The sequence below is a fragment of the Micromesistius poutassou genome (assembly GCF_964030765.1).
Source record: "Micromesistius poutassou genome assembly, chromosome: 24".
Lineage (NCBI taxonomy): Eukaryota > Metazoa > Chordata > Actinopteri > Gadiformes > Gadidae > Micromesistius > Micromesistius poutassou.
The window spans coordinates 5854976-5881062 of NC_140294.1; the positions used below are offsets into that span (position 1 = coordinate 5854976).

Below are 26087 nucleotides of genomic sequence, written 5' to 3' on the forward strand. Positions count from 1 at the left end.
AGACTATAACTTACACAGAGACAGTGAGGCACCCCCCCATACCCTAAACCCAGGGAGGAGGTCCTCCTGGGGGTGAAGGAGGTCCTGAAGGTGTGGATGTGTGTCAGTGTGTCTGAGGACCCTCCTCCACCTGGGGACACTCTGTAGAAGGACAGAGTGCCAGCAGGCCGGTCCAGATACACTCCTACTCTGGTAGAGCCAGCGGGGGAGAGGGATTTCTGTCTGTCTATCGTTGTACCAGGCAGAGTAACGACCATCATGACAAACAAGACTCCAGGACTCGTTCTTCCCTCCAAGCAGGCTGTCACCACCCCGTCCTCTCCTTGTGATTCCTCTGTATGTCACTGCTATACCAACACTTCCTTTCCTCTCTACCTCCCAGTAACAGCGGCCAGTCAGAGCCTCTCTACACAACACCTGGGGCCGGGAGTCAAATCTCTCTGGGTGATCCGGATACGACTGGTCCTCTCTGACCAGCGTCACCTTTCTGTTTTCCTCAGACAGAGAGAGTTCTCTGTTGGCTGTGTTTGGGTCCAGTGTGAGTTCACAGGCATCTGACGGAGAACAAGACATGATGAGCTACTGAACCCTTCTGCATCTTCATCATCATCATCACTAGTACTGCTGGCAGCATTGACATCTTAGATATGCTAGGATGCTAAATCCGAGGACGCTCAGGCACACACACACACACACACACACACACACACACACACACACACACACACACACACACACACACACACACACACACACACACACACACACACACACACACACACACACACACACACACACACACACACACACACACACCGCTGATTCATGCTTTATCCTCTTCAACACTTCATCCACTTAAGCCATCATAACTTGGTCAAAATTCAACCGTTTACCATCATTCAAACTATTAAACAAATCTACACATTAGTATCTTCAATAATATTTAATCAGTCCGGACTTCCAAGTACTGACTTCCGAGGACGCGAGTACGCACCTACAATTGGAACAGCAGCGGTCTCGATGACGTCATCACCTCAGCTCTGTTAACTGCTTTACGGCCTCATGTAGGCATATACTACTGAACAATTTAAACTAATGATATAAAACTAAACCCCAGCCTCTTTCATTTTAAAATAGTATGTCAATATTTTGAATGAATATAAATGAAAAGATATGCTTATCGTGTGTATAAGCTATTCACACAACTTTTTATATGTAGGGTACAGATGCGCGTGCCTAACTGGCTATGTAGTTGGAGAGTAGACTATTGATATAATAATAATAACGAATGAGCGAGAAATGACACAGATTAGAATACACACACACACACACACAATCAGCGACTTATACAACATAAACAAATTATAATAAACAAAACCCCAGCCTCTTTCATTTTAAAATAGTATGTCAATATTTTGAATGAATAGGCCTACATTTTTGTTATATATGTCAAATGTTCCTATATATAGCCTATTATTATAGCTTACATACTAATATTTTAAAACATGGGAATGCAAAATGCATCCTGGGATATTTAACGGTCCAAGTCCACACAAGTCACCTCCGATGCGTCCTCGGTGGAACGGCCAGTTTAAGAACGCATGGAGAACACACACGGGTTTTACGACTGTACTTGACTTGATGCGTACTTGGAATAGGAACAGTACTTGGGCTACGACTGATGACGTTTCACGAGAACGCAAGTACACAAGTACAGACGAGAACGCAAATTCAGAAACGGCCTCTCTCTCTCCCTCATGGACTACAACAATGACTCTCAATCAAGCCACTCCTTCCCATTACAGTTACATTTCCAAACCCCACCTCTCTGGCCGAGGGGGAGGCTTTGGCGTTCTTCATAAACAATCCCTGTCCATCACTGAACTGAACCTCAACCTCCCATCTATCGCATCCTTTGAACACCTTGCCTTCTCCCTCCCCAACTCTGTCACCACTGTTCTAATCTACCGTCCTCTGAAGCCACGCCCATCTTTCCTCTCTGAACTGTCTGAACTCCTCACCATTGCGTCCTCTCTCTCTTCCCGCCTCCTACTTACCAGTGACTTCAACATCCACACGGACAAGCCGACCGCCCCACTGACATCTGACTTCCTCTCCCTTCTCGACTGTTTCCACCTCACCCAACACATTGACTTCCCCACCCATACCAAAGGCCATATCCTCCACATAGTCTGCTCCGCCTCCCTACCCGTATCTAACCCCCATCCTCTCCCCTTCCCACTCTCTGATCATCTCGGCATCCTCTTCTCCGCTCCTCTACCCTCACCCCATAATCCCAAAAAGCGCTCCATTTCCTACCGCAACATCAAATCAGTCAACCCACTCTCACCCTCCCAGCTCATGTCCTCTGCCTTCCCCCCTGACTCTGCCCCCTCTTCCCCTGACGACTATGCCATCATTCTCAACTCCATCGTTTCTGACTCCCTTGACTCCCTTTCCCCCTGGAAGACTTCCTCTGTCTCATTCACTAACTCCGCCCCCTGGTACACCCCGGAACTCCGCACCATGAAACAGACTGGCCGCCAACTCGAGCGATTATGCAAGCGAACCCGCCTCACCGTTCACGCCGAAGCCTACAAACATCACATCTCCTCCTACCGTGACGCTCTCCATGCTGCTAAATCCGCCCACTTCTCCACCCTCATCAACAGCACCAACCGGAACCCCCGCATCCTGTTCTCCACCGTCAACAAACTGCTCCAGCCGCCGGACATTAATCCACCCTCCTCACCTGACCTCTGTAACTCTTTCCTCCTCGCCTTTAACCATAAAATCTCCCAAATCAACAGCTCCCTGACTGCCGCTGTTAGTAACACCTCCACCCCCACCATTCCTATCCCCCCCCCCTCCCTGACCACCCACCCTTCCCTTCTTTCACTGCCTTCTCCCCTGTTGACTCCTCCCACATTTTGGACATCATCACTGCGTCCAAGACAACCACCTGCTCTCTCGACCCCTTCCCAATGAATCTAACCAAGGCTTGCCTCCCTATCCTCATCCCCCACCTCACCACCCTCTTCAATCAGTCCCTATCTCTTGGTCATGTTCCCTCTGTCTACAAACTTGCCTCCATCACCCCCATCCTCAAAAAGCCCACCCTTGATCCAGCCAACCTTTCCAACTACCGCCCCATCTCCAACCTGCTGTTCCTCTCCAAAACTCTGGAACGCATTGTCGCCGCCCAACTCCACACCCACCTCCAGTCAAACAACCTCTATGAACCCCTCCAGTCAAACAACCTCTATGAACCCCTCCAGTCAAACAACCTCTATGAACCCCTCCAGTCAAACAACCTCTATGAACCCCTCCAGTCTGGCTTCCGCCCGCTTCACAGCACCGAAACTGCCCTTGTCAAAGTAATCAATGATCTCCTCACCTCTGCAGACTGCGGTGCCCTCAACATCCTGCTTTTCCTAGACCTCAGCGCAGCCTTTGATACTGTACACCATTCCATCCTCCTCAAAAGGCTGCGCCAACAGGGTGTTGAGGGCACCGCACTCGACTGGCTCACCTCCTACCTCACCGACAGGCAACAGTTCGTCTCCCTCTCTGGCCACACATCCACCCTCTCTCCTGTCATGCAGGGGGTCCCTCAGGGCTCAGTCCTCGGCCCCCTTCTTTTCATCTGCTACCTCTTCCCCCTTGGTCACATCATCCGCAAACTCAATCTCGACTTCCACTGTTACGCAGATGACACTCACATCTACATCAGTACCAAAACCACCCAAAACCCTCCCCTCACCCACATCGAAACCTGCATCTCTACAATAAAAACATGGCTGACCCATAACTTTCTCAAACTTAACAGCGACAAAACAGAGCTCCTTCTCATAGGCACCAAATCCACTCTCAATAAAACTGGACCCATCTCACTCACCATCGACGCCTCGACCATCACTCCCTCCCCCCTGGCACGCAATCTTGGTGTTATCCTGGACCCCACCCTCTCCTTCGATCCCCATGTCAGCTCCATTGTCAAGACCTCCTACTTTCACCTCCGCCGCATCGCCTAAATCAGACACTGCCTCTCCCCCCCTGCTGCTGAATCCCTTATCCACGCCTTCATCTCCTCCCGTCTTGACTACTGCAACTCCCTCCTCACTGGCATTACCTCTCATTCCCTCCATAGACTCCAAATGGTCCGAAACTCTGCTGCTCGCCTCCTCTCCACACCTCACACTCTCCACTGGCTCCCCATCAAACAACGTATCAGTTTCAAAATACTCCTGCTGACTTTCAAAGCTCTCCACCACCTGGCCCCGCCCTACCTGTCTGACCTCCTCATTCCGCATCACTCCTCCCGAGCCCTCCGATCCTCCTCCACTCTCACTCTAACCGTACCACCCTCCAAACTGAAAACATTCAGTGACAGAGCCTTCTCCAGGGCAGCCCCCCCGACTATGGAACTCTCTTCCCCAACCTGTCCGCGACTCTCCCTCACTTCCCACATTCAAATCCACTCTAAAAACCTCTCTCTTTTCCCAAGCCTACGACCTCCCCTACCCTTGACCACCTTCATCCCTGCCCCTGCCCTTGTCCCCCTGACTGTCATCACCCTTTTCGTGTTTTTTATGTCTTCCAAAATGTAAGCTTCTTTGGGTCACTGAAAAGCGCTATATAAATTTCATGAATTATTATTATTATTAACAGTAGAACACGTATAGTTAAAAGCCTTAACAGCCACGTTGGTGGATAGCAGCATAGGCTCTGTTTGATTGAATAAGGGTTGCATTTCTTGCCTACTACCTCCCACCGATCCACTGCCTCTCTGTCCTCTCCCTACCCTTCAATCACGTAATGATGATGATCTGACAAGCACGCACATCGTAAAAATAAACAAAATGATGAATCAAACTAAACAAACACTTACACTTCTTTAAATCTGGTTCCAGGTCAGGCAGCTTCTTCATCTCCATGTTCAGTGTCTCCTCCAGCTGATCCAGGGCTCTCCTCAAGGTCCCAACGTATGACGAAGGACGGACCTCCACCGTCGTCCAGTCCCTGGTGGGTGGAGGATCCTTCAGGGATCTGAAGGTCTGGAGGAGGTGGAGGTGGTCTTCAGTGTGTGAGAGCTGCTTCACCTCTGATCTTCTATTGGTCAGATCTTCTATCTCCTGCTCCAGCTCTTTGATGAGGCCTTCAGCTTCGGTCTCTGTGGATTTCAGTTTCTCTTTAACCGTTTGGTTGTGATCATCCTGGCACTTTTCAACAGAGCGCTTCAGAGCAGTGAAGACCTGCACACCATCGGCTATCTCTTTGTCTGCGTCTGCTTTGCTACGTCCCACTGTGTCTCTGATGTCCTTAATCTTTCGTTGTCTCTCCTGGATCATCTGCTGAACTTCAGCCTCTATCTTCCCCAGCTGGGCCGTCTTCACTTCATATTCCTCCTTTAGAGGTACAACAGGATGGGACTTGTGGTCCGTCACTGTGCACAACACACACACAAACACCTGTTCAGTCTGGCAGAAGAGCTCCAGGAGTCGGTCGTGTTTCTTACACACCCTGTCCTCCAGACGGTCCATAGGCTCGACCAGCTGATGTCTCTTCAGGCCTGTGACTCTCTGATGTGGCTCCAGGTGGGTTTGGCAGTAAGAGGTAAAACACATTAGGCAGGACTTCACGGCCTTCAGCTGGGTCCCAGTACAGACGTCACAGGGAACTTCTGCTGGTTCAACACAAGGCTGCTCTTTGACTGGTGCAGACCTTCTAAACTGATCAACTATCCCTGATAAGAGGGTATTAACCCGTAGATCAGGTCTTGTGTGGAACAGCTCGTTGCAAACAGGACATTTGTATTGGACTTGGTCATCCCAGAACGTTGTAATACAGGTTCTGCAGAAGTTGTGTCCACATGGTGTGGAGACTGGGCTGTTGAACACATCCAGACAGATGGAACAGGAGAAGTCCTCTTCAGACCAGGAAGTAGCAGAGGCCATTCCTAGAAAACATGGCCATTCATAGAAAACAACATAACAATAGTAAAATAACAGTTTGAACTCGTTCAAATGCAAGTGCTTTATACGTTATATATTTTGTTGTTTCAAGCAGAAATCTTCATCCAATAGGAGGTACAACATGAAGTTCTGCAGACAGGACAACTTCACTGAGGATGAGGGGTCAATATTTTGGACTCACCTTACAATGTTTGTCTGATTATTTAGTTTAATTTAAATTAAAGGAATTATACATTCTCAAAGTACATTTATATCAATTATTGTCTAAAATATGGGATAAGTATGTGTCCAAAAACAACGTTTGCATAGGGTGAGAAGTCTCAGACTTCTGCCCAGTTGAAACAGCCGAGTGTCACAACGCTACACTTTCACTTTTAACATGGAAGCACTTTTTCTGTCCCTGAAAACTATCTAGAGGTTCAAATACAACGTATCCAAATGACACAAAACCACAACATTGGAAGTTATTCAAATAGTCATGACGTCCGTAATCGATTAATTGCAGATTTGATCTAATAAGCATATTTCACTGACTGAAGTGATCTACTGCTTTCATAAGTATTGCAAAATGAAAGTCATAGACACCCTCAATTTTGAAAAAGTGAGAAAGTCTGAAAAGCATTTTTTTAACAAATACAAAAAAGTAGTCCCTCCTGGCTGCCAAAGTGTACGGCGGTTGCTATGCAACACACTGTAGCGTCCTTCAGAGAGAAGGCTAGAGACGGTAGCTTGGTTCGCCGGCAATTTAGCCTACTATCGAGTTCACTCACCGTGTGCCTATTGCTTTACAACATTTCCACCCTCTCCATCAATCAACATATTTTTAGGCTTCAGTGAACTATGCTATTGCTTTTATATATAAATAAACAACAGTTCAAGTTAGGCGCGGAGTGATACTGAACTCTGTAAACTGAACGGTATACACGCAATATAGAACAGTTGGGAACCAATCAGAGTGCTTGATTTAAGCTTTAAAAGTTTTATAAATTCTCACAGAACTAATGCTGTCAATTGTACAGGGAACCCTCTAACCTAGGGATGTAACGGTATGAAAATTTTACCTCACGGTTATTGTGACCAAAATTATCCCGGTTTTCGCAGTATTTTTAAAAGTGTGTTCAATATGTTCAGAAAGCACTGATAGGCCTACGGAAGCTGAAATAGTTAAAAAAGTGTTTATTATATTTATTTATATATTATATTATCAAAAGTGCAACTTTTAACATCAAAGGAACAAGGGTTCAGCGTGTAAACAGCTTATTTATCAGGAACATTTACAGTAGTGCAGGTTTAATCCAAACATTCAAGACATAAAGAACAATATGTGAACAATTACTCGCTCTCCGTCTCCCGCCGACACTTCCTCCGCAGATCGCCGTGACAGCGACCTCCTCCTCTCCCCCGCCTTCCCCCGCTCAGCGCCCGGCTACAACCCATAGCGGGAGTTGTTTTGTACTTTGACTCTTGTGTATAAATACTACTACGACGACGGCGACTACTACTACTTAAGACAGAGGGATCTGAGATCTGGTTAATTTCCCCGCACATCAGGCTTGAGGGAAGCCCAGGCTGATCGTCCGCTGAACTCCTAACGGAGTTAGTAACTGAATTACTCTATAATAAAAGTAACTAGTTACCAGGGAAAGTAATTATTTGCGTTACTGTAAAAAAAAAAAAAAAGTAGCTTTGTAGATGCATGTGTCGTTGTGGGATGCTTCATTAAATTAGAGTTGCTTACAACGGATGTCGACAAAGTCTTTGCTCCTGGACATAACGTTCACTTTACATGCACGTTCTTGCCTTTGACCTCAATGAATTTGAAGTAGTGCTTATATCTCCACCTTGAAAATGCCAACTTTTCATCGGATTGCTCCGGACTCGCCATTTCTACTGCTTCGTCGAATCTGTTTGGTGTTTGTGTGTGCGTGTGGCACGCGTATCCTGGCTTGTGTGTAAAAACACTGGCTCCGATTGGCTACCATGAAACACGACTCTGCCTTAGCCAATCATAATCGCTTATCTCGTCGTTAACCCCACCCGGTCTCTGTCCTCACTAGCAGTTTGTGTGTGCAGCCAGGGGTGCGTTCGGATTACGCAGTTTATTCAATCAATTCATAGTAACGCACCGCATTTAACTGTCAGTAACGGTAACAGCGTTGTACCCGTTACTGAAAAAATAACGGCGTTACCTAATGGCGTTATTCCAAACACTGCTCAGATGAAGCGCTGGGAAGGATTTAAGCACACGGTTTCCACACCGCGGGCGCGGTTATCCACCGAGATAATAATTTTATTTGAAATGAAAACGGTAATTGTTATTGACAACATTTTTATCGCGGTTTACCATTACACCGGTAACCGTTACATCCCTACTCTAGTCTACCTGAATGGACTTTGAAGGGTTTGAGACCAGAGTTCTGTCAGGGTTAGAGTCCTAGAATCCGGGTTGGAGTCCCAGAGAAAGTGGGTATACCACGTGGGTATACCAGAGAGACTGTTGATCTGATCTGAAATACATTGCACTTTCTAAAATGCTTTTTTAACTTTAGCCTTTATTTCTATTTATTTTACTCTTTTTTTTTTATTTTACTATCTATTATTTTCTTTTTATTGTATGACAATGTTAATATGTGAAGCACTTTGAGTCTGCCTTGTGTATGAAAAGTGCTATATAAATAAAGTTGCCTTGCCTAACCTGGTGCATCATTAAAAATATTAATGTTTAAATTAAGAATTGACCCCAAAGCACTTCATGTACTTTTTTTATCAAACATGACCAACAGCCTGTCAGCCTGTTGGTCATGTAAGTACCAATGCAGTATCAATGCATAGAACAACACTGCCACCTACTGGTTGAGGAGGGCGGGCCATTTGTGAATCACGAGCTATTTGCTTGTGGATCTGTGCGGATCTTTGACAAGAATGTCTCAAAAATGCGTAAGTGAGGAAAGAGATGCGCGTGCGTGAGTAATGATCCACAAATGCTGAGTCATACTTCACGAGCAGAATTTTCAGTTTTGCAAATGGCTTTTTGTTTTTACAAATGGAAAATTGTGTATTTACAAAAACACAATATATTTACAAGTATGTAAAAACCAAAATACAAGTTACAAATTATAAATTTGTATTTGTGGATAGCAAAACACGTGTGCAAATCAAAAATATTTGTAGATCACCATCTGTGTGTTTACAGATATTAATGAGACAAATTTAAGCCCATACTATTCAGGATGGGACATTGCAGACATTCCAATGTCATGCCTGTTAAATGTGTGATTAATGTGCGGCTATCGGCTTTAGAAACTGGATAGATTACCATATCTACATCATCCTCTGGCCAAATCATTTTTAGGGTAATTTGAAGGGATTGTAACCTTTTCATCAAAGACCCGCCTCTCTCCTCCTCATTAGCCTTTAAAGCTACAGGAACGTTTGTGGAGCTCATTGTGGGACTGGCCCGTAGTGGCTGTAACTCTGCACCAAGGATGAATTTCGGGAATGAGTCTTCAAATACTGTATTAGGGGCCACTAACACCGATATAAAGGCATCCGTAAAGTAGCATGGGACCTTTAGTGCCCCACTTCACTCAAAAAGAATAGAACAGTGGAATATGACTGCATGATTAATATGACTACATGATTAATATGGCTGCATGATTAATATGGCTGCATGATTAATATGACTACATGATTAATATGACTACATGTCTAATATGACTACATGATTAATATGACTGCATGATTAATATGACTACATGTCTAATATGACTACATGATTACTATGACCACATGATTAATATGGCCACATGTCTAATATGACCACATGATTAATATGACTACATGATTAATATGACCGTGTGATGTCTAGAGAAAGCGCATTCTGGTTACAAAAAGGTTACAGAAAGCTTAGCTGAAAGAAGACAGTGCACTTGCGTATATTTGCATAACGCGATCTGATTGGGTGACGGATCCGTCGCTGCCTGAAAAGTTAAACTTGACTGACGGACCTACAATGCACTTCGGGAGCGTCCCACGCAAGGCCAACGCCTTTCATACCCGCTGCGCGTCCGTCGACGGGCTGCAGCTGCGGGCGAGAGGGTCCGCGATCTGCCTCCGTAGCGGCTCCAACGCGGCGTGCAGGTGGACCCCGACACGGGTCCGTTTCGCGGATAGGGTTACGGTTATGGTTAGGTCAGGGTTAGGTTAGGTTTAGGGTTATGGTGAGGGTTACAGTGAGGGTTAGGTTTAGGGTGAGGAGTCAGCGTGTGAGTTTGCCTGACAGGCTGCCTGTCCAATCCTAGCGCTTCAGGTGGAACTTTTTCCGGATTCCGCCTACGAAAAGCACAGTCGCGACGGGGGAACAGAGGTACGATCCCCTAGTTCACATCATAACCCGCTGTAGGGCCGGTCCGTACGGGGTCACACCGCGGGGAGAGAGGCGCGGAGGTCGTGTTGTTTTACTCACCTCGTTGCGGTTGCTGTCGGTCAGACTGTGTGTGTCCCAAAACGTGTTGTGTTGTTCTCCTGAGGGAGAGAACTGCTTCCTCCTCGTCGGGTTTCTGTCAACCTTAAGTTTCGATTCCCGAACATCACGTCCTCTCCTGGCCCCGCCCCCACGGACACACGCCCCGTGTGTGTGTGTGTGTGTGTGTGTGTGTGTGTGTGTGTGTGTGTGTGTGTGTGTGTGTGTGTGTGTGTGTGTGTGTGTGTGTGTGTGTGTGTGTGTGTGTGTGTGTGTGTGTGTGTGTGTGTGTGTGTGTGTTCTTTAAGATTCTCCCCACCGAACGGGGCGCCAGAAGGAGACACGTTGTTTTAACTCTTTGTGGTTTTTTATTTGCTTTGTTTGATTTTCCTTATGCAGTTGTTTTAGTCCACAAATAACAGGTTATAAACCTGTAGAATAGAAAGGCTACGGTGTAAACAACAATATTGATAGCCACATACATAATATACTATCAATTCTGAATAATAAACAAATATAAATTACAATAGTCAGTATTTAGTGTTATAATAATAGTATAATATATAATATAGTATAAAATAATTAGTGTTTAAACTGAATATGCAACAATTCCCCGCACAAGCAACATTGCACATTAAACACTAAATATACATTAAACATTGCACTGCCACACACAAGCCACATTGCACATTAAACATTAATTAGTGTTAATTAAAGTGCGATGAACTACATTACCCAGCCTGCACCGCAAACAGGACGTATTCTCGTGTGACAGCGAAGACGCCCCAACTCCAAACATTTCCAGGGATACAGAGCGTGACCAGACAGACCAACTTAAACCGCGGCTCAATGGACACAAACAGCAGCTTACCGGTGGCGCGTCTCTCCTGACGAGACAACGCGCTGAGACCAGCTCTAGCTCCCGTTTATAGCGCGTGCCCGTAGTCAACGTGCCCGTGCACGAGATTCAAACACGCCCCTTTGGGATTTTACTGGTTAGACTCTCGACGGGCCCGCGCTTCAATCAGGTGAGTGGACCTCCCACTTTCACCTCACCTGCTTTATGTTGCTGTTGGACACCCGTGACGTAGTGAACGTAACAGTGTGTGTGTGTGTGTGTGTGTGTGTGTGTGTGTGTGTGTGTGTGTGTGTGTGTGTGTGTGTGTGTGTGTGTGTGTGTGTGTGTGTGTGTGTGTGTGTGTGTGTGTGGAAACCTTCGCTGAGGTATTCGAGGCTGTGATTGGCTGTCACAGAGAGGAGGCGGTTCCTGTGAGGTAGCCGAGGCTGTGATTGGCTGTCTGGACTTCCAAGCACTTCCCAGAACTTCATTCTTCTGCGCTGAGGATCCCTGAATCTTTCTCTAAACCCACTCTATCTTTAGGTTATTGGTTTATTATAATGATGTGATATTGTGAAGTGTGTCTGTGTAACGCTTATCAATCTTACTATAGAGAAAACAACGTTAGGTAATGTTGCAATAGATACCTACCTAGAAACCTAATGTGTTAAATGAGTCACTTCTCTTCAACCAGTAGAAACAGAGCGTGAAGCGTGTGTTTGTGTGTGTGTGTGTGTGTGTGTGTGTGTGTGTGTGTGTGTGTGTGTGAGAGAGAGAGTGAGAGACACACACAGACAAAGATAGAGAGAGACAACAAGACACCGACAGACAGACAGACAGACAGACAGACAGACAGACAGAGACAGACAGATGAACAGACAGAGAGGGAGAGAGAGAGAGACAGAAGCTGCTTTCACACATGTCCTCCGTCTTTTCTCTGCATTTGTGGATCAGGAGGTTTGACCGTGAGGGTCATTCACACTGACTCACACTTGACTTTGAATCGAGGATATTGTCTCGGCTGTTCTTTATTTTGGGCCGTGGGTACAGCAGGCAAGGTCAGCTCGACTCCACGCTTTCAATCATTTAAAAAACCTGCAAATTCAAACAATTATTTAATTTATTTTACAATTCAAAAATGAACAAAACTCTGTCTTCTAAATTAAGGAAATGATACTGGGAAACAAATAAACCATTACAAGCAACGAGTGAACTTAATAAGCGATCAAAATACTCTTTTCAACCACCGCCTCTTTCCCTTGACATTTAGTTTTCACCTGACATATGCGACAGATGTTTAAGGCAACCTGGTCGTACAGGAATCCGTGAAATGAGTCGGTGTACGTCCCGTATAGTAGCCTATATTTTAATAGAACATCTTTATTGGTAAGAGACCGCACAGGGATGGACAATGGATAATGAGCGTTGTTTAATTAAATCACAACGCCACATGTGGCAGACACCTTCAGATATGAGAGACCCCCTCAGATGTTTGACTTTGTTGCCTTTATGGGAGCCAGTCCTCACTTTATGGGAGCTTGGCTCCCTCTGGCTCCCACCTAATTCAAACACAGGTTGTAGGCTACTTGTTCGTGTCCAAAAGGACACAAATGACTCTGAAAAGCAGTGCTAGCATGCAAATATTTTTAAACCAACAGCTAACTACAACCATTTGCTTACCATTGAGTGGCACCCTAAATGACAATCAGCTGGTGCCCTCTTGCATGCTCCTCCAAAGTAGTCAATTATGAATGTGGATGTTGCGTTAAAGGGGCCTAATTGAGGCAAAGGCCAGACGGCCTGGGCGATAACCCGAACATTTTTTTGGTTTACGTTACGTTTTTAAATTTAACCGTGCCTTATTCTCTATCAACCTGACCTCCTATGACAAACATTGACAACTAATATTTGTTTGTTTTATTTGACGAGGCCATATTCATTTTCGACCCCCTGTGACCTCATTTTCGACGCCCTGTGATAAAACCTAATTTCAACAAATATAATTTTGACAAAGTGGCAAGGACTATTCCCGTAGTTTCATTTGGCTAGGCCTTATTCTCAACCTGACGTCCTGTTTTATAGGCAAGGCCTTATTTGAACTCAACGAATAGTCTGTTCTCAGAAGTGCGCTCATGAAGAATAGGATGTGGAATGCAGAAAAGCAACAGCGTATAAAGATATGAAATAATTTAATTACACGCTTAATACCACAAAAAAATCACACCTTTTTAACAAATGAAAGTGCATATGAATAAACAAAGTGTCAAGTTGGAATAAATCACACGTGAAAATCACACCAAATAATAATAACAAGGAACACAAACAGTCAACAGATGAAGCAGTGAAAGTGTAAAGTGTGCTCAAGCGTCTGTTCTGGGGCACAGGCCCTGAACCGCGGAGGCTCCGAGGTCCACGTAGGACCATCCCCATCCCGTCCGTCTTGGTGTTGATGGGGCTCGGGCCCCCCCGGTGCGTGGGCAGTGTACCGGGCCGGGGGGGGGGGGGGGGGGGGGGATGCTATCTGGGGCTCTGGCCTCCACGCTGCAGTCGGGGGGGGCTCTGTGCACCATGGGGCTGCGGGGCTGACAGCCTGTGCAGCGCTCGCTCCGGCACGGAGTCGAGGTCCGAGAGCCGTCGGTCCGGTCGGGCCGCCTGTCTCTCCCGGTCCTCCCGCGTCTCTTGCCGTGTGTGGTCATCCCGCTCCCGGTTCTCTAGGCCCCTCAGACGTTCCCTGTCCTCCGTCCTGCGGTCCAGTTCTGCCAACTGCTGGGTTTTCTTCAGCCGCTGACCCAGCGCCTCTTTGTCCTTTTACTCAAGGGCGGCGACAGCAGCTGCCTCTGGACTGAACCGTTCCTCAGCCGTGTTTCTTATCACCGGGTTCGGCGTGAGAGTGTCCGGGACAGAAGACGTCTCTGAGCTGGACGGTGACGGCATGACGGTCTCCATGCTCTCCGACGGGGAATCTGAGAGGGCTGCCACTTGCATGCTGCCAGTGGCTCGTAGCGGCCTTGTGGAGTGCCAGCCCCCCCCAGATCGTCTCACACAAGTCCTGCTACTGGCAGGTTTTACGGTCGTTCCCACTTTTTTTGTTGTGGTCTACCACGGTGGTGAACTGCTTTTTGAGGGATTTTAATTTCGTGATGAGTTGTGTCCTTCCCTTCACAACTCCCATTTCAGCAAAAGCTTCTTCACCACACGGTCGTACATGACTGCGTCTTTCGCAGTGCCCTTCATGTGTGCGATCACCGCACTGTCGGCCCTCAAAGTAAGCAGCTGAAAAACCTCTTGGTCTTTCCAGGCCGTTCTCGTTTTGAGTCGTATGTCTCCTTGCCTCTCCTACATATGCAGCCTGCTTCTGGTGTGTTTTTTGTTCCCGCCATAGGGCGTGTTCCCGCTGTAGTGACGCTTGAAAGCGTCATCAACACGCCCACTAACGTGAAGTGAGAAATGCCGACATTCTACTGCTCATTCACATGTAAGGTAATTAGCATTTCCTCCGGAGAAAATACTACCTCAGGGGTAGTATTTTTTCAGGAGGTCCAACGTCAGGATATGTCATTCACATATACGGCACGTCCGTAGAATAGACGGAGAACAGACGGATGCACGTCCATATGTGACAGCTGGAAGTCAATTCATACAATTTTCGTCGTTTCTGAAGATAAACTAATCTGCAAGCATAATATACTTCAGAGCAGCCAATAGTAACCGTCTGGTAAGGATAAATATCAAAATAATGTCATCGGAAACTGTGCAGTTCTTACCTCCCATTCACACGTAGATAAGGGTCCGCATTTCACATTTGGTTCAGCCACTTCAGTAGCAGGCGTGAGTGAGTGAGTGTGTGTGTGTGTGTCTACATGTGTGTGTGTGTGTCTACATGTGTGTGTGAGCCATCTGGTGGAGGAACCAGTCCTTATAAGGACCTGTCTGTCTCTCCTGTGTCTCTCTGTGTTTACGCCTGACGCCGGGTCGCTAGGCTACGCTAGGCTATGCTACGCTATGCTATGCTATGCTTGGCTACACTAGGCTAGGCTATGTTAGGATATGCTATGCTAGTCTATGCTTGGCTACGCCAAGTTAGGCTATGCTATGCTAGGCTACGCTAGGCTACGCTAGGCTAGCTCTAGCTCGTCCCGCCCTGGCCGTCTCCCCGCCAGGAGTCAGACTGAGCTCTACCTGTCTGTCTGTCTGGTCTGTCTGTCTGTCTACCTGTCTGTCTGTTTGTCCATCCCTCGTCCCTAGTGGTGGGTGAGACAGGTGTGTGTGTGTAGGGGTGGGGGTGGGTGTTACCGTGGTGAGGTGGGGGGGAGTGTTACCGTGGTGAGGGGGGGGGGATGTTACCGTGGTGGAGGGGGGAGGGGTGTTACCGTTGTCAGGTGGGGGGGGTGGGGTGTTACTGTGGTGAGGTGGGGGGGGGGTGTTACCATGGTGGGGGGGGGGGGGTGTTACCGTGGGGGGGGGGGGGGGTGTTACCGTGGTGAGTGTGGCGGGGGGCAGAGGGAGAAGGTGGGGAGGGGGAGAGGGAGAGAGAGAGAGAGACTAAAACATTTGTTGTTTTATTTATAATTTCTGATTAATATATTATTATTCTTAAGGCTTTTATGTAACATTATTTAGTAATAAAAGGAGAATGATGATGGGCTGAACACACGAGAACATTCAGTTGATCCACTGAGTTGTTTATTATCATTATGCTTCATGAACAAATACAACAGAAAAATGGTCCCTTACATGTACACAATAAACATAAGGACTGAAACAATAGAAGCTGCAGACATTACTAATCATAAACAGGTATGCAAGTATCTTTAATAACTGAACATGTTCTGCGGCTGTTTGGTTCCCAACAGAACAAAAGGAATCAAGATTCAGTTTAAAGTCATTTACAACATGCAACATTATCCCATAGACCTCTTGGTTATTATGAATGAAATATAAAATCTGATTATGACAAAAATGATGATATCATAGTCCATAGAACAAACATGTTTATGTCTGAAAATTACAAATATATAGTTGCATAAAAAAAATGTGATTTACCATCAATAGGTATTTAATATACATTTCAAAGGGAGAGGAGGAGGAGGGGGAGAGAGAGACGGGGGGGGGAGGAGGAGAGGGAGATGGGGGGGAGGGGGAGAGGGAGACGAGGGGAGGAGGGGGAGAGGGAGACGGGGGGAGAGGGAGAGGGAGACGGGGGGGAGGAGGAGACAGGGGGGAGGAGGGGGGGGGAGACGGGGGGGAGAGAAAGATGAGAGAGAAAGAGAGCGAGAGGGAGAAAAAAAGAGAGAGTAAAAGAGAGAGAGCAAGAGACTATAACTGCCCTAGAGACACTGACGCAAAAGCAGTGTGTGTGTGTGTGTGTGTGTGTGTGTGCGTTTCTGTGAACAGAAACAGTGTGTTTCTGTGAAGAGAGAGAGACTATAACTTACACAGAGACAGTGAGGCCCCGGGCCCGCCCCAAACCCCCCAGAACCCAAACCCAGGGAGGAGGTCCTCCTGGGTGAAGGAGGTCCTGAAGGTGTGGATGTGTGTCAGTGTGTCTGAGGACCCTCCTCCACCTGGGGACACTCTGTAGAAGGACAGAGTGCCAGCAGGCCGGTCCAGATACACTCCTACTCTGGTAGAGCCAGCGGGGCGGAGACGTATGACTGTCTCTCTATCGTTGTACCGGGCAGAGTAATGATCATCATAACAATCAAGACACCAGGACTTGTTCTTCCCTCCAAGCCAGCTGTCATCACCCTGTCCTATCCTTGTGATTTCTCTGTATGTCACTGCTATACCAACACTTCCTTTCCTCTCTACCTCCCAGTAACAGCGGCCAGTCAGAGCCTCTCTACACAACACCTGCTCCCAGTAGTCAAATCTCTCTGGGTGATCCGGATACGACTGGTCCTCTTTAACCCGCGTCACCTTTCTGTTGTCCTCAGACAGAGAGAGTCGTCTGTAGGCTGTGTTTGGGTCCAGTGTGAGTTCACAGGCATCTGACGGAGAACAAGACATGATGAGCTACTGAACCCGTCTGCATCATCATCATCATCATCATCCTCATCATCACTAGTACTGTTCTTCCTGTTTCACGTTCATCTTCTCTACAAAAATGAACATAGAAAGACTAAATCATATCAGATGATAGCTACTATAGTGGACTAGTGTGCTATAGCTTTAGAAATAGTAGTGCATATTGTTTATAAGATGTTTTAAGTTAAACGTAAATGTAAATCCCATGTGTGTGTGAATGGTTGTCCCAGTCAAAACAATGAAAAATGTATACACTGAATCTACTCCTGCAATATTTACACGACATACACATATTATACATCAAAACGTTCATCATGATGAACTGATTAATCCTCTGTAATATCTAATCTATAGTCATGTAGACTATAGATTAGATATTACAGAGGATTAATTCACTTTTCAAGATATTAGACTTTGAATGGTTCCAATACATATCCATTGTGATCCACCTGTGTAAACAACAGACAGAACCAGCTGAGCTCACATACAGGCTGGAAACTAACTGTTGGTACCATAGACCTGGTTCATACATACAGTACATAGACATGTACACATACGTACACACACCTACACAAACATACTAGACACACATCAACACAGGCAAACATAGCTACACATACGTATTCACAAGTCCACATGTGAATGAGCGGACGTCACCTCCTGCTGTGTGGATGGACTTTCCATCCCATTAGTGAGTGTGTGTTGTGATGAATCAAACAGACACTTACACTTATTTAGAGCTGGTTTCAGCCTCCACACTCCACCGTGCTCCACACTGGGGGGGAAACAAAGTGAGAGCAGCATGTTGAAACATTCACCTTCATCATCTGCTGTATCACGTTCTTCACAACATGAGTTACAGCTGCCTTTTCAAACCGCTTCATCTAGCAGCAGCTAGAATTTGTCCCTGAGTGGTGAGCTGTCCTCTCCATACCTGAGAGTGTCCAGTCTCCAGCGTGGATCCTCCAGTCCAGCAGAGAGCAGCGCAGCTCCAGAGTCTCCTGGGTGATTGTAGCTCAGGTCCAGCTCTCTCAGATGGGAGGGGTTGGAGCTCAGAGCTGAGGCCAGAGAAGCACAGCCTTCCTGTGTGACCAGGCAGCCAGACAAGCTGGACACACACACACACACACACACACACACACACACACACACACACACACACACACACACACACACACGTGAGAACTATTACTTTTCTGGAGGTAAATCTTTTCAACGTCCTCTGATGTGAAACTTAACCGTTGGATCATTAAAACTGTAAAGTTAGAGTAGAGTAAAAAAACAACTAAAGGGTAAAGGGGTGCACATTTTTTACCATCTTTCACTTCAAACCTAAAATGCAAACACTAGATTTTAGTGGAAATTTAACAGGGAATAAAGACTAACTAGACAGAAAACCACATTCAACACACAAACAGTAATTGTTTTTTTTCATTTAGGCGATTCATTTTTCAGTGACCCAGGAGGTGCTGGAACATGTTCCGGCGTGTTCCGGCTCAAATGAAGCACTGCGCCCTATGCATTCAAAACATTACCTTAAAACTTTTTTAAGTGAGGGAATCTGTTCACATGAATGGACACAGATGGATGGTAGGTGACCAAGGACATTTTCACGTCTAATAAAGGGGTGCACATTTGTTAGGGTGCTACCAAATTAAAAAGATAGTAGCCAGTAGAAAATGTGTCTTCAGCCCTGAGAGGACATATTCTACTTATTTATTTAGACCTGTTAACTTTCTGGAGGTGAATCTGTTTAATGTCCTCTGATGTGGAACTTGTGGTGTAAGTGTTTGACCATTGAGTAAAACTGACCTGAGAGTTTCCAGTGTACAGTGTGGACTCCCCAGTCCAGCAGAGAGCAGCTTCACTCCTGAATCCTGCAGATCATTGGTACTCAGGTCCAGCTCTCTCAGACTAGAGGAGTTGGAGCTGAGAACTAAGGCCAGAGCTTCACAGCATCTCTTTGACAGACGACAGCCATCCAGCCTTCACACACAATAAACACAACATGTTAGGAATTGTGAGTAAAGTCACTTACAACGTTTACTATTAACATAATGAAGGACATGTTGAAATCTTTAATTAGAGATGTTTTATTATTTTAACTAATATATACTAGTCAATACATTAGATCCTTATGTTTATTCAATATTGGCTGTAATATGTATAATATTATAGAGTTTTTTGTAGTGTTTGAGACTCGTTCTGTATATTAATTTCACTTTTTAATCACACATGTCCTCCGTCTTTTCTCCGCATTTGTGGATCAGGAGGTTTGACTGTGAGGGTCATTCACACTTATTCACACTTGATGCCCGATATGCGGATATCGGTGTCGCTCAGACATCAGTAGAATCTCCGGCTGGTTTAGGGGGGCGGGCTTGCAAGGGGCGGGATATGACGTAGGGTCTCGGTTTGTTTTGGTTTGACCGCTGACAGCACGGAGGCAGAACGGGCAGAACTCATCGCGATCATCTTAAATGTTGCTGCAGCGATGCATCATATATTCTGTTGCATCCACAACATCCGAAGCATCGATCGATGAAAGATTGGAGCATGAGTTAGAGACAAATAGAAGAAACAACGAAGAAAAAAGACTATGCGAACGATTGCATTACCGGAGGAAGAGAGCGTCTTTTTTGGCTTCATTTCACATCTAACAAACACTGGGACAAATGTAGTTGATCTCTGTGTTTAACTGAGAAAACAGGGAGTGGAAGGACCCTCTCTCCCCCCTCTGTCCCTCTCCTCCCTCCCCCCTCTGTCCCTCTCCCTCCCTCCCCCCTCCGTCCCTCTCCCTCCCTCCCCCCCTCTGTCCCTCCCCGCCTCTCCCCCCTCTGTCCCTCTCCCCCCTCTGTCTCTCCCCCCCTCTGTCACTCCCCCCCTCTCTCCCCTCTGTCCCTCCCCCCCTCTCTCCCCTCTGTCTTACCCTAAAATTTCATCTCAAAAATGAAATGCAAACACTAGATTTTAGTGGAACTTCAACGGGAATAAAGACTAACTAGACAGAAAACCACATTCAACACACAAACAGTAATTGTTTTTTTTTCATTTAGGCGATTCATTTTTCAGTGACCCAGGAGGTGCCGGAACATGTTCCGGTGTGTTCCAGCTCAAATGAAACACTGCCCCCTATGCATTCAAAACATTACCTTAAACCTTTTTAAAGTGAGTGAATCTGTTCACATGAATGGACACAGATGGATGGTAGGTGACCAAGGACATTTTCACGTCTAATTAAAGGGTGCACAATTTTTTAGGTTGCCACCAAATTAAAAAGATTGTAGCCAGTAGAAAATGTGTCTTCAGCCCTGAGAGGACATATTTTACTTATTTATTTAGACCTGTTAACTTTCTGGAGGTAAATATGTTCAATGTCCTCTGATGTGGAACTTGTGGTGTAAGTGTTTGACCATTGAGTAAAACTGACCTGAGAGTTTCCAGTGTACAGTGTGGACTCCCCAGTCCAGCAGAGAGCAGCTTCACTCCTGAATCCTGCAGATCATTGGTACTCAGGTCCAGCTCTCTCAGACTAGAGGAGTTGGAGCTGAGAACTGAGGCCAGAGCTTCACAGCATCTCTCTGACAGATGACAGCCATTCAGCCTTCATACACAACAAACACAACATGATAGGAACTGTGATTAAAATATCTTACATCTTTTACTGTTAACATAAAAGGATGTGTTGAAAACTTTAATTAGAGATGTTTTATTAATTGAACTACATTCAATCCATAAATGTTAGTTTAATAATCTGTGTAACTTTTACTTTTAACATAGTTAAGTTATTGTCTTCTTTTTTATTATAAAAGTGTTTTTAGTTGAACTAATGTTTAAAACATTGGATATTTAAATTTAGTATATGCTACACGTGAACCTCCTGAGCTGGAGCAATTTGATTGGTTCACTATCTCTGGATATTGGACAATATGCCGAGATTGAGATCTCAAACTCGGGATATTGGGGAGCGCGCATGACGGTTGTCTCGACACGCTAATAAAAACGAATAAACCGCTCATAAAAACAAATAAATCCAGGCAAAAAGTGTAATCTTGTTTATTTTTGGAGTGTTCACGTGTAGTTTATATAAAACAATGATTCACCTCAGGCTCTGTAAATAGTTCAAATGTATTAGCCCCTGCTATAAACAATCTAGCCCCCCGTAGCTCCCCAATCATAATTCTTTGGCACCGCTACTGGTTACAAATAATGAGTAAATGTTTAAATATAATTTAGCTGGGCGATCTCTACAGAGAATAAAGTCCTTTCCTCCTTTGTCTCCTCCCTCTCTCACTCGTGACCTCTTACCCTTCCCCCAGATGACCCTGAAGTCTCTGTATCAACGCATCCTATTGGTTAAACCCAAAGCGTCCATATAACCAAACTACTGAACAAGGTTAAACGTTTTAAAATAGTGGGTCACCTTTTATTAATAATGAACGTATATTTATGAATGTAACCTCATCAATAATTACTTATTTATACTTATAGCAACATATTTAAATACAGGTGTATTTAATTATTAATAAACAATTATTATTCATTCTTGGCTTTCCTCAATTATTATTTCATAATAAATAGAGCTTTTGAGTCTGACTTTTCATCCTGGTTACACAATATGACGTTGTGTATATTGAGATACATGTTATAAGTTAACCTCAAAAGATGTTTTCTATGTTATCATAACTTTTATATTCTACTATTATGTATGTTTTCGTTGTGTGTACTCCCTCCGTCCCTCCCTCTCCCCTCTTCCTCCCTCCACCCCTCTGTCCCTCCCCCACTGTGTCCCTCTCCCCCCCTCCCTCCGTCCATTCCTTCTGTCCCTCCCCCTCTCCCCCCCCCCCTTTGTCCCTCTCCCCCCCCTGTCCCTCCCCCCCTCTGTCCCTCTCCCCCCTCTGTCTTACCCTAAAAATTCACCTCAAAACTAAAATGCTAACACAAGATTTTAGTGGAACTTCAACGGGGAATAAAGACTAACTAGACAGAAAACCACATTCAACACACAAACAGTAATTGTTTTTTTTAATTTAGGAGATTCATTTTTGAGTGACACAGGTGCCGGAACATGTTCCGGCAACTCAATTTAACTTAAACCTTTTTAAAGTGAGTGAATCTGTTCACATGAATGGACACAGATGGATGGTAGGTGACCAAGGACATTTTCACGTCTAATAAAGGCGTGCACATTTTTTAGGTTGCCACCAAATTAAAAAGATTGTAGCCAGTAGAAAATGTGTCTTGAGCCCTGAGACGACATCATTTACTTATTTATTTAGACCAGTGAACTTTCTGGAGGTAAATCTGTTCAATGTCCTCTGATGTGGAACTTGTGGTGTAAGTGTTTGCCCATTGAGTAAAACTGACCTGAGAGTTTCCAGTGTACAGTGTGGACTCCCCAGTCCAGCAGAGAGCAGCTCCACTCCTGAATCCTGCAGATCATTGGTACTCAGGTCCAGCTCTCTCAGACTAGAGGAGTTGGAGCTGAGAACTGAGGCCAGAGCGTCACAGCATCTCTCTGACAGATGACAGCCATTCAGCCTTCACACACAATAAACACAACATGTTAGGAACTGTGATTAAAGTAACTTACGTATTTTACTGTTAACATGAAAGGATGTGTTGAAAACTTTAATTAGAGATGTTTTATTAATTGAACTACATTCAATCCATTAATGTTAATTTAATAATCTGTGTAACTTTTACTTTTAACATAGTTAAGTTATTTTCTTCATATTTATTAGAAAAGTGTTTTTAGTTGAACTAATGTTTAAAACATTGGATATTTAAATTTAGTATATGCTACACGTGAACCTCCTAAGCTGGAGCAATTTGATTGGTTCGCTATCTCTGGATATTGGACAATATCCCGAGATTGAGATCTCAAACTCGGGATATTGGGGAGCGTGCGTGACGGTCGTCTCGTCACGCTAATGAAAACTAATAAACCGCTCATAAAAACAAATAAATCCCGGCAAAAAGTGTAATCTTGTTTATTTTTGGAGTGTTCACGTGTAGTTGATATAAGACAATGATTCACCTCAGGCTCTGTGAGTAGTGGGGAATAGCCCCCGAGACCTTCGGCGAATAATTGTTAATTATTATCCTGTATCTTTTATGATTGTTATGATTGGGGTGTATGTTAAATAAGTAAATCGTTACTGCTTTTATATCGTAGTATTAATTATTTTGTGCGTAAAATTATACGTTATCACTGAACGTACAGAGATGTTTTCTATGTTATTATAACTTTTATTTTCTAGTTTTATGTATATTATCTTGTGTGTATTGTTATACATGTTATTAGTGAACGTACAGATACAACGTATTTTATTATACCTTATATATTCTAGTATATATTATTATATATATATATTATATTATATTTATGTATATAGTGTGTATTGTTATACATGTTATTAGTGAACATACAGATACGATTTGTATTTTATCATACCTTTTATACTCTAGTATATATTATCATATATATATTATATTATATTTTATGCATATAGTGTTGTGTGTATTGTAATACATGTTATTAGTGAATTTACAGAGATGTTTTGGAGGCTTTGAACACTGGGAGCAGCCTCAGAAGACCCTCCTCTGAAGCAGCGTATTTCTTCAGGTCAAACACGTCCAGCTCCTCTTCTGATGACAGTAAGATGAAGACCAGAGCTGACCACTGAGCAGGAGAGAGAGATTCTGTGGAGAGACTTCCTGATGTCAGGGACTGTTGGATCTCCTCCACTAGAGAACGGTCGTTCAGCTCATTCAGACAGTGGAACAGATTGATGCTTCTCTCTGGAGAGAGATCTCCATCTATCTTCTTCTTGATGTAAGACACTGTTTTCTCATTGGTATTTGAGCCACTTCCTGTCTGTCCCAGCAGACTTTTTTTAATCAGAGTGATCAGTGCGCTAATTCCTGTCTGTCTCAGCAGAGCTCGTAGGAGAATCTGATTGGTCTCCAGAGAGAGGCCCAGGAGGAAGCGGAGGAACAAGTCCAGGTGTCCATTCTCACTCTGTAAGGCCTTGTCCACAGCACTCTGGTAGAGGAGGAGGAGTTTATCTTCCCCAGAGTTTGGTTGTTCTTCTGAGAGCAGATTGACCCCAGTGTCTATGAAGTGCTTAAAGACATAAAGGGCAGCCAGAAACTCCTGGAGGCTCAGATGGACAAAGCAGAACACCTTGTCCTGGAACAGCCCACACTCCTCTTTAAAGATCTGGGTGAACACTCCTGAGTACACCGAGGCTTCTCTGATATCGATGCCACACTCTGCCAGGTCTGCCTCGTAGAAGATCAGGTTGCCTTTCTCCAGCTGGTTAAAAGCCAGTTTTCCCAGAGAAACAATGATCTTCTTGCTCTCTGAACTCCAGTGTTGATCTGTTTCAGCTCTGCCATGATACTTCCTGTCCCCCAGTATGGACTGAACCTTCAGGAAGTGGCTATACATCTGAGTCACGGTCTTGGGCATCTCTTCTTCTCTCTGGGATGTTTTGAAGCAGTCCTCCAGAACTGTAGCAGTGATCCAACAGAAGACTGGAATGTGACACATGATGTGGAGGCTTCGTGATTTCTTGATGTGGGAGATGATTGTGCTGGCCACCGTCTCCTCTCTGAATCTCTTCCTGAAGTACTCCTCCTTCTGTGGGTCGGTGAACCCTCTCACCTCTGTCACCATATCAACACACTCAGCAGGGATCTGATTGGCTTCGGCAGGGCGTGTGGTTATCCAGATGCGAGCGGAGGGAAGCAGGTCACCCCTGATAAGGTTTGTCAGCAGCACGTCCACCGAGGTGGACTCTGTGACATCAGTCCAGATCGGGTTCCTCTGGAAGTCCAGAGGAAGTCGACACTCATCCAGACCATCCAAGATGAAGACAACTTGGAACTGGTGGAATCTGCAGATTCCTGCTTCTTTGGTCTCATTAAAGAAGTGATAAAGAAGATCCACCAAGCTAAACTCTTTGTCTTTCAGTAAATTCAGCTCTCTGAAAGTGAGGAGAAACGTGAAGTGTATGTCGTGGTTGGTTTTGCCTTCAGCCCAGTCCAGAGTGAACTTGTGTGTTAAGACGGTTTTACCAATGCCGGCCACTCCAGTTGTCATAATTGTCCTGATTGGTTGATCTTGTCCAGGTAAGGGTTTAAAGAAGTCCTCAAATCTGATTGGTGTTTCTTCCATGACTGGTCTCCTGGAAGCTGTTTCAATCAGTCTGACCTCATGTTCCTGGTTGACCTCTCCACTGCCTCTCTCTGTGATGAAGATCTCTGTGTAGAAGTCATTCAGAGGTGTTGAATGAACTGCTTTAGCGATTCCCTCAAACATACACCATAACTTCTTCTTCAAATGACACTTGATTTCATGCTGGCACTCGACAGCAGCAGATCCTGAATGAGAAAAACAACATAAGACATCAGTTAGTGGATGGTGGCATCAGTGGGAACTGTCAATATTTATCAACTTCATGATATTTAGTGGCTTCATAACTTGGAGAAGCTGGTCATGACAAACAAGACTGCATGTTTTTCCACAGCAATATGATTGGTCTAATGATAGTGAATCAGTGTAAAGTGTCATGCTGCAGTTTATGTTTAATATAAATAATAATAATATTAATAATAATAATACATTTTATTTCAAGTCGCCTTTCATGACACCCAAGGTCGCCTTACAATTCATTAAACAATGAATTGTTTAATGGGTCTCCTACTGAGGAGACCCAGGTAGGAGGGGGTAAGAGCAGTGAGAAGACCCAGGTAGGAGGGGGTAAGAGCAGTGAGC

At 45.0% G+C, this 26087-nt stretch overlaps 2 protein-coding genes across 3 annotated transcripts in view; both read right to left on the reverse strand.

The window, feature by feature from the left end:
* Positions 1-4528: 4528 nt before the first annotated feature.
* On the reverse strand, positions 4529-11298 carry LOC311369542 (E3 ubiquitin/ISG15 ligase TRIM25-like). The gene is made up of 3 exons (XM_084487769.1): positions 11173-11298; positions 10441-10868; positions 4529-5959 (listed from the first exon to the last, which is right to left on the reverse strand). The coding sequence occupies exon 3, from the start codon at positions 5955-5957 to the stop codon at positions 4812-4814; it is 1146 nt and encodes a 381-aa protein (XP_084343895.1). The 5' UTR covers positions 5958-5959; positions 10441-10868; positions 11173-11298; the 3' UTR covers positions 4529-4811.
* A 5401-nt stretch (positions 11299-16699) lies between these two features.
* Positions 16700-26087, reverse strand: part of LOC311369505 (NLR family CARD domain-containing protein 3-like) — a gene marked incomplete at its 3' end in the record, with an annotated part of 218310 nt that continues 208922 nt past the window's right edge. The window contains exons 7-13 of one of the 2 annotated variants that reach the window (XM_084487690.1): positions 23857-25693; positions 22670-22843; positions 20733-20906; positions 19115-19288; positions 18237-18410; positions 18031-18077; positions 16700-17265 (exon numbers count right to left, since the gene is read on the reverse strand). In XM_084487690.1, coding sequence (XP_084343816.1) covers positions 16700-17265; positions 18031-18077; positions 18237-18410; positions 19115-19288; positions 20733-20906; positions 22670-22843; positions 23857-25693 — 3146 coding nt within the window. The remainder of the gene's footprint in view (positions 17266-18030; positions 18078-18236; positions 18411-19114; positions 19289-20732; positions 20907-22669; positions 22844-23856; positions 25694-26087) is intronic. The other variant, XM_084487687.1, reaches the window with a different exon arrangement.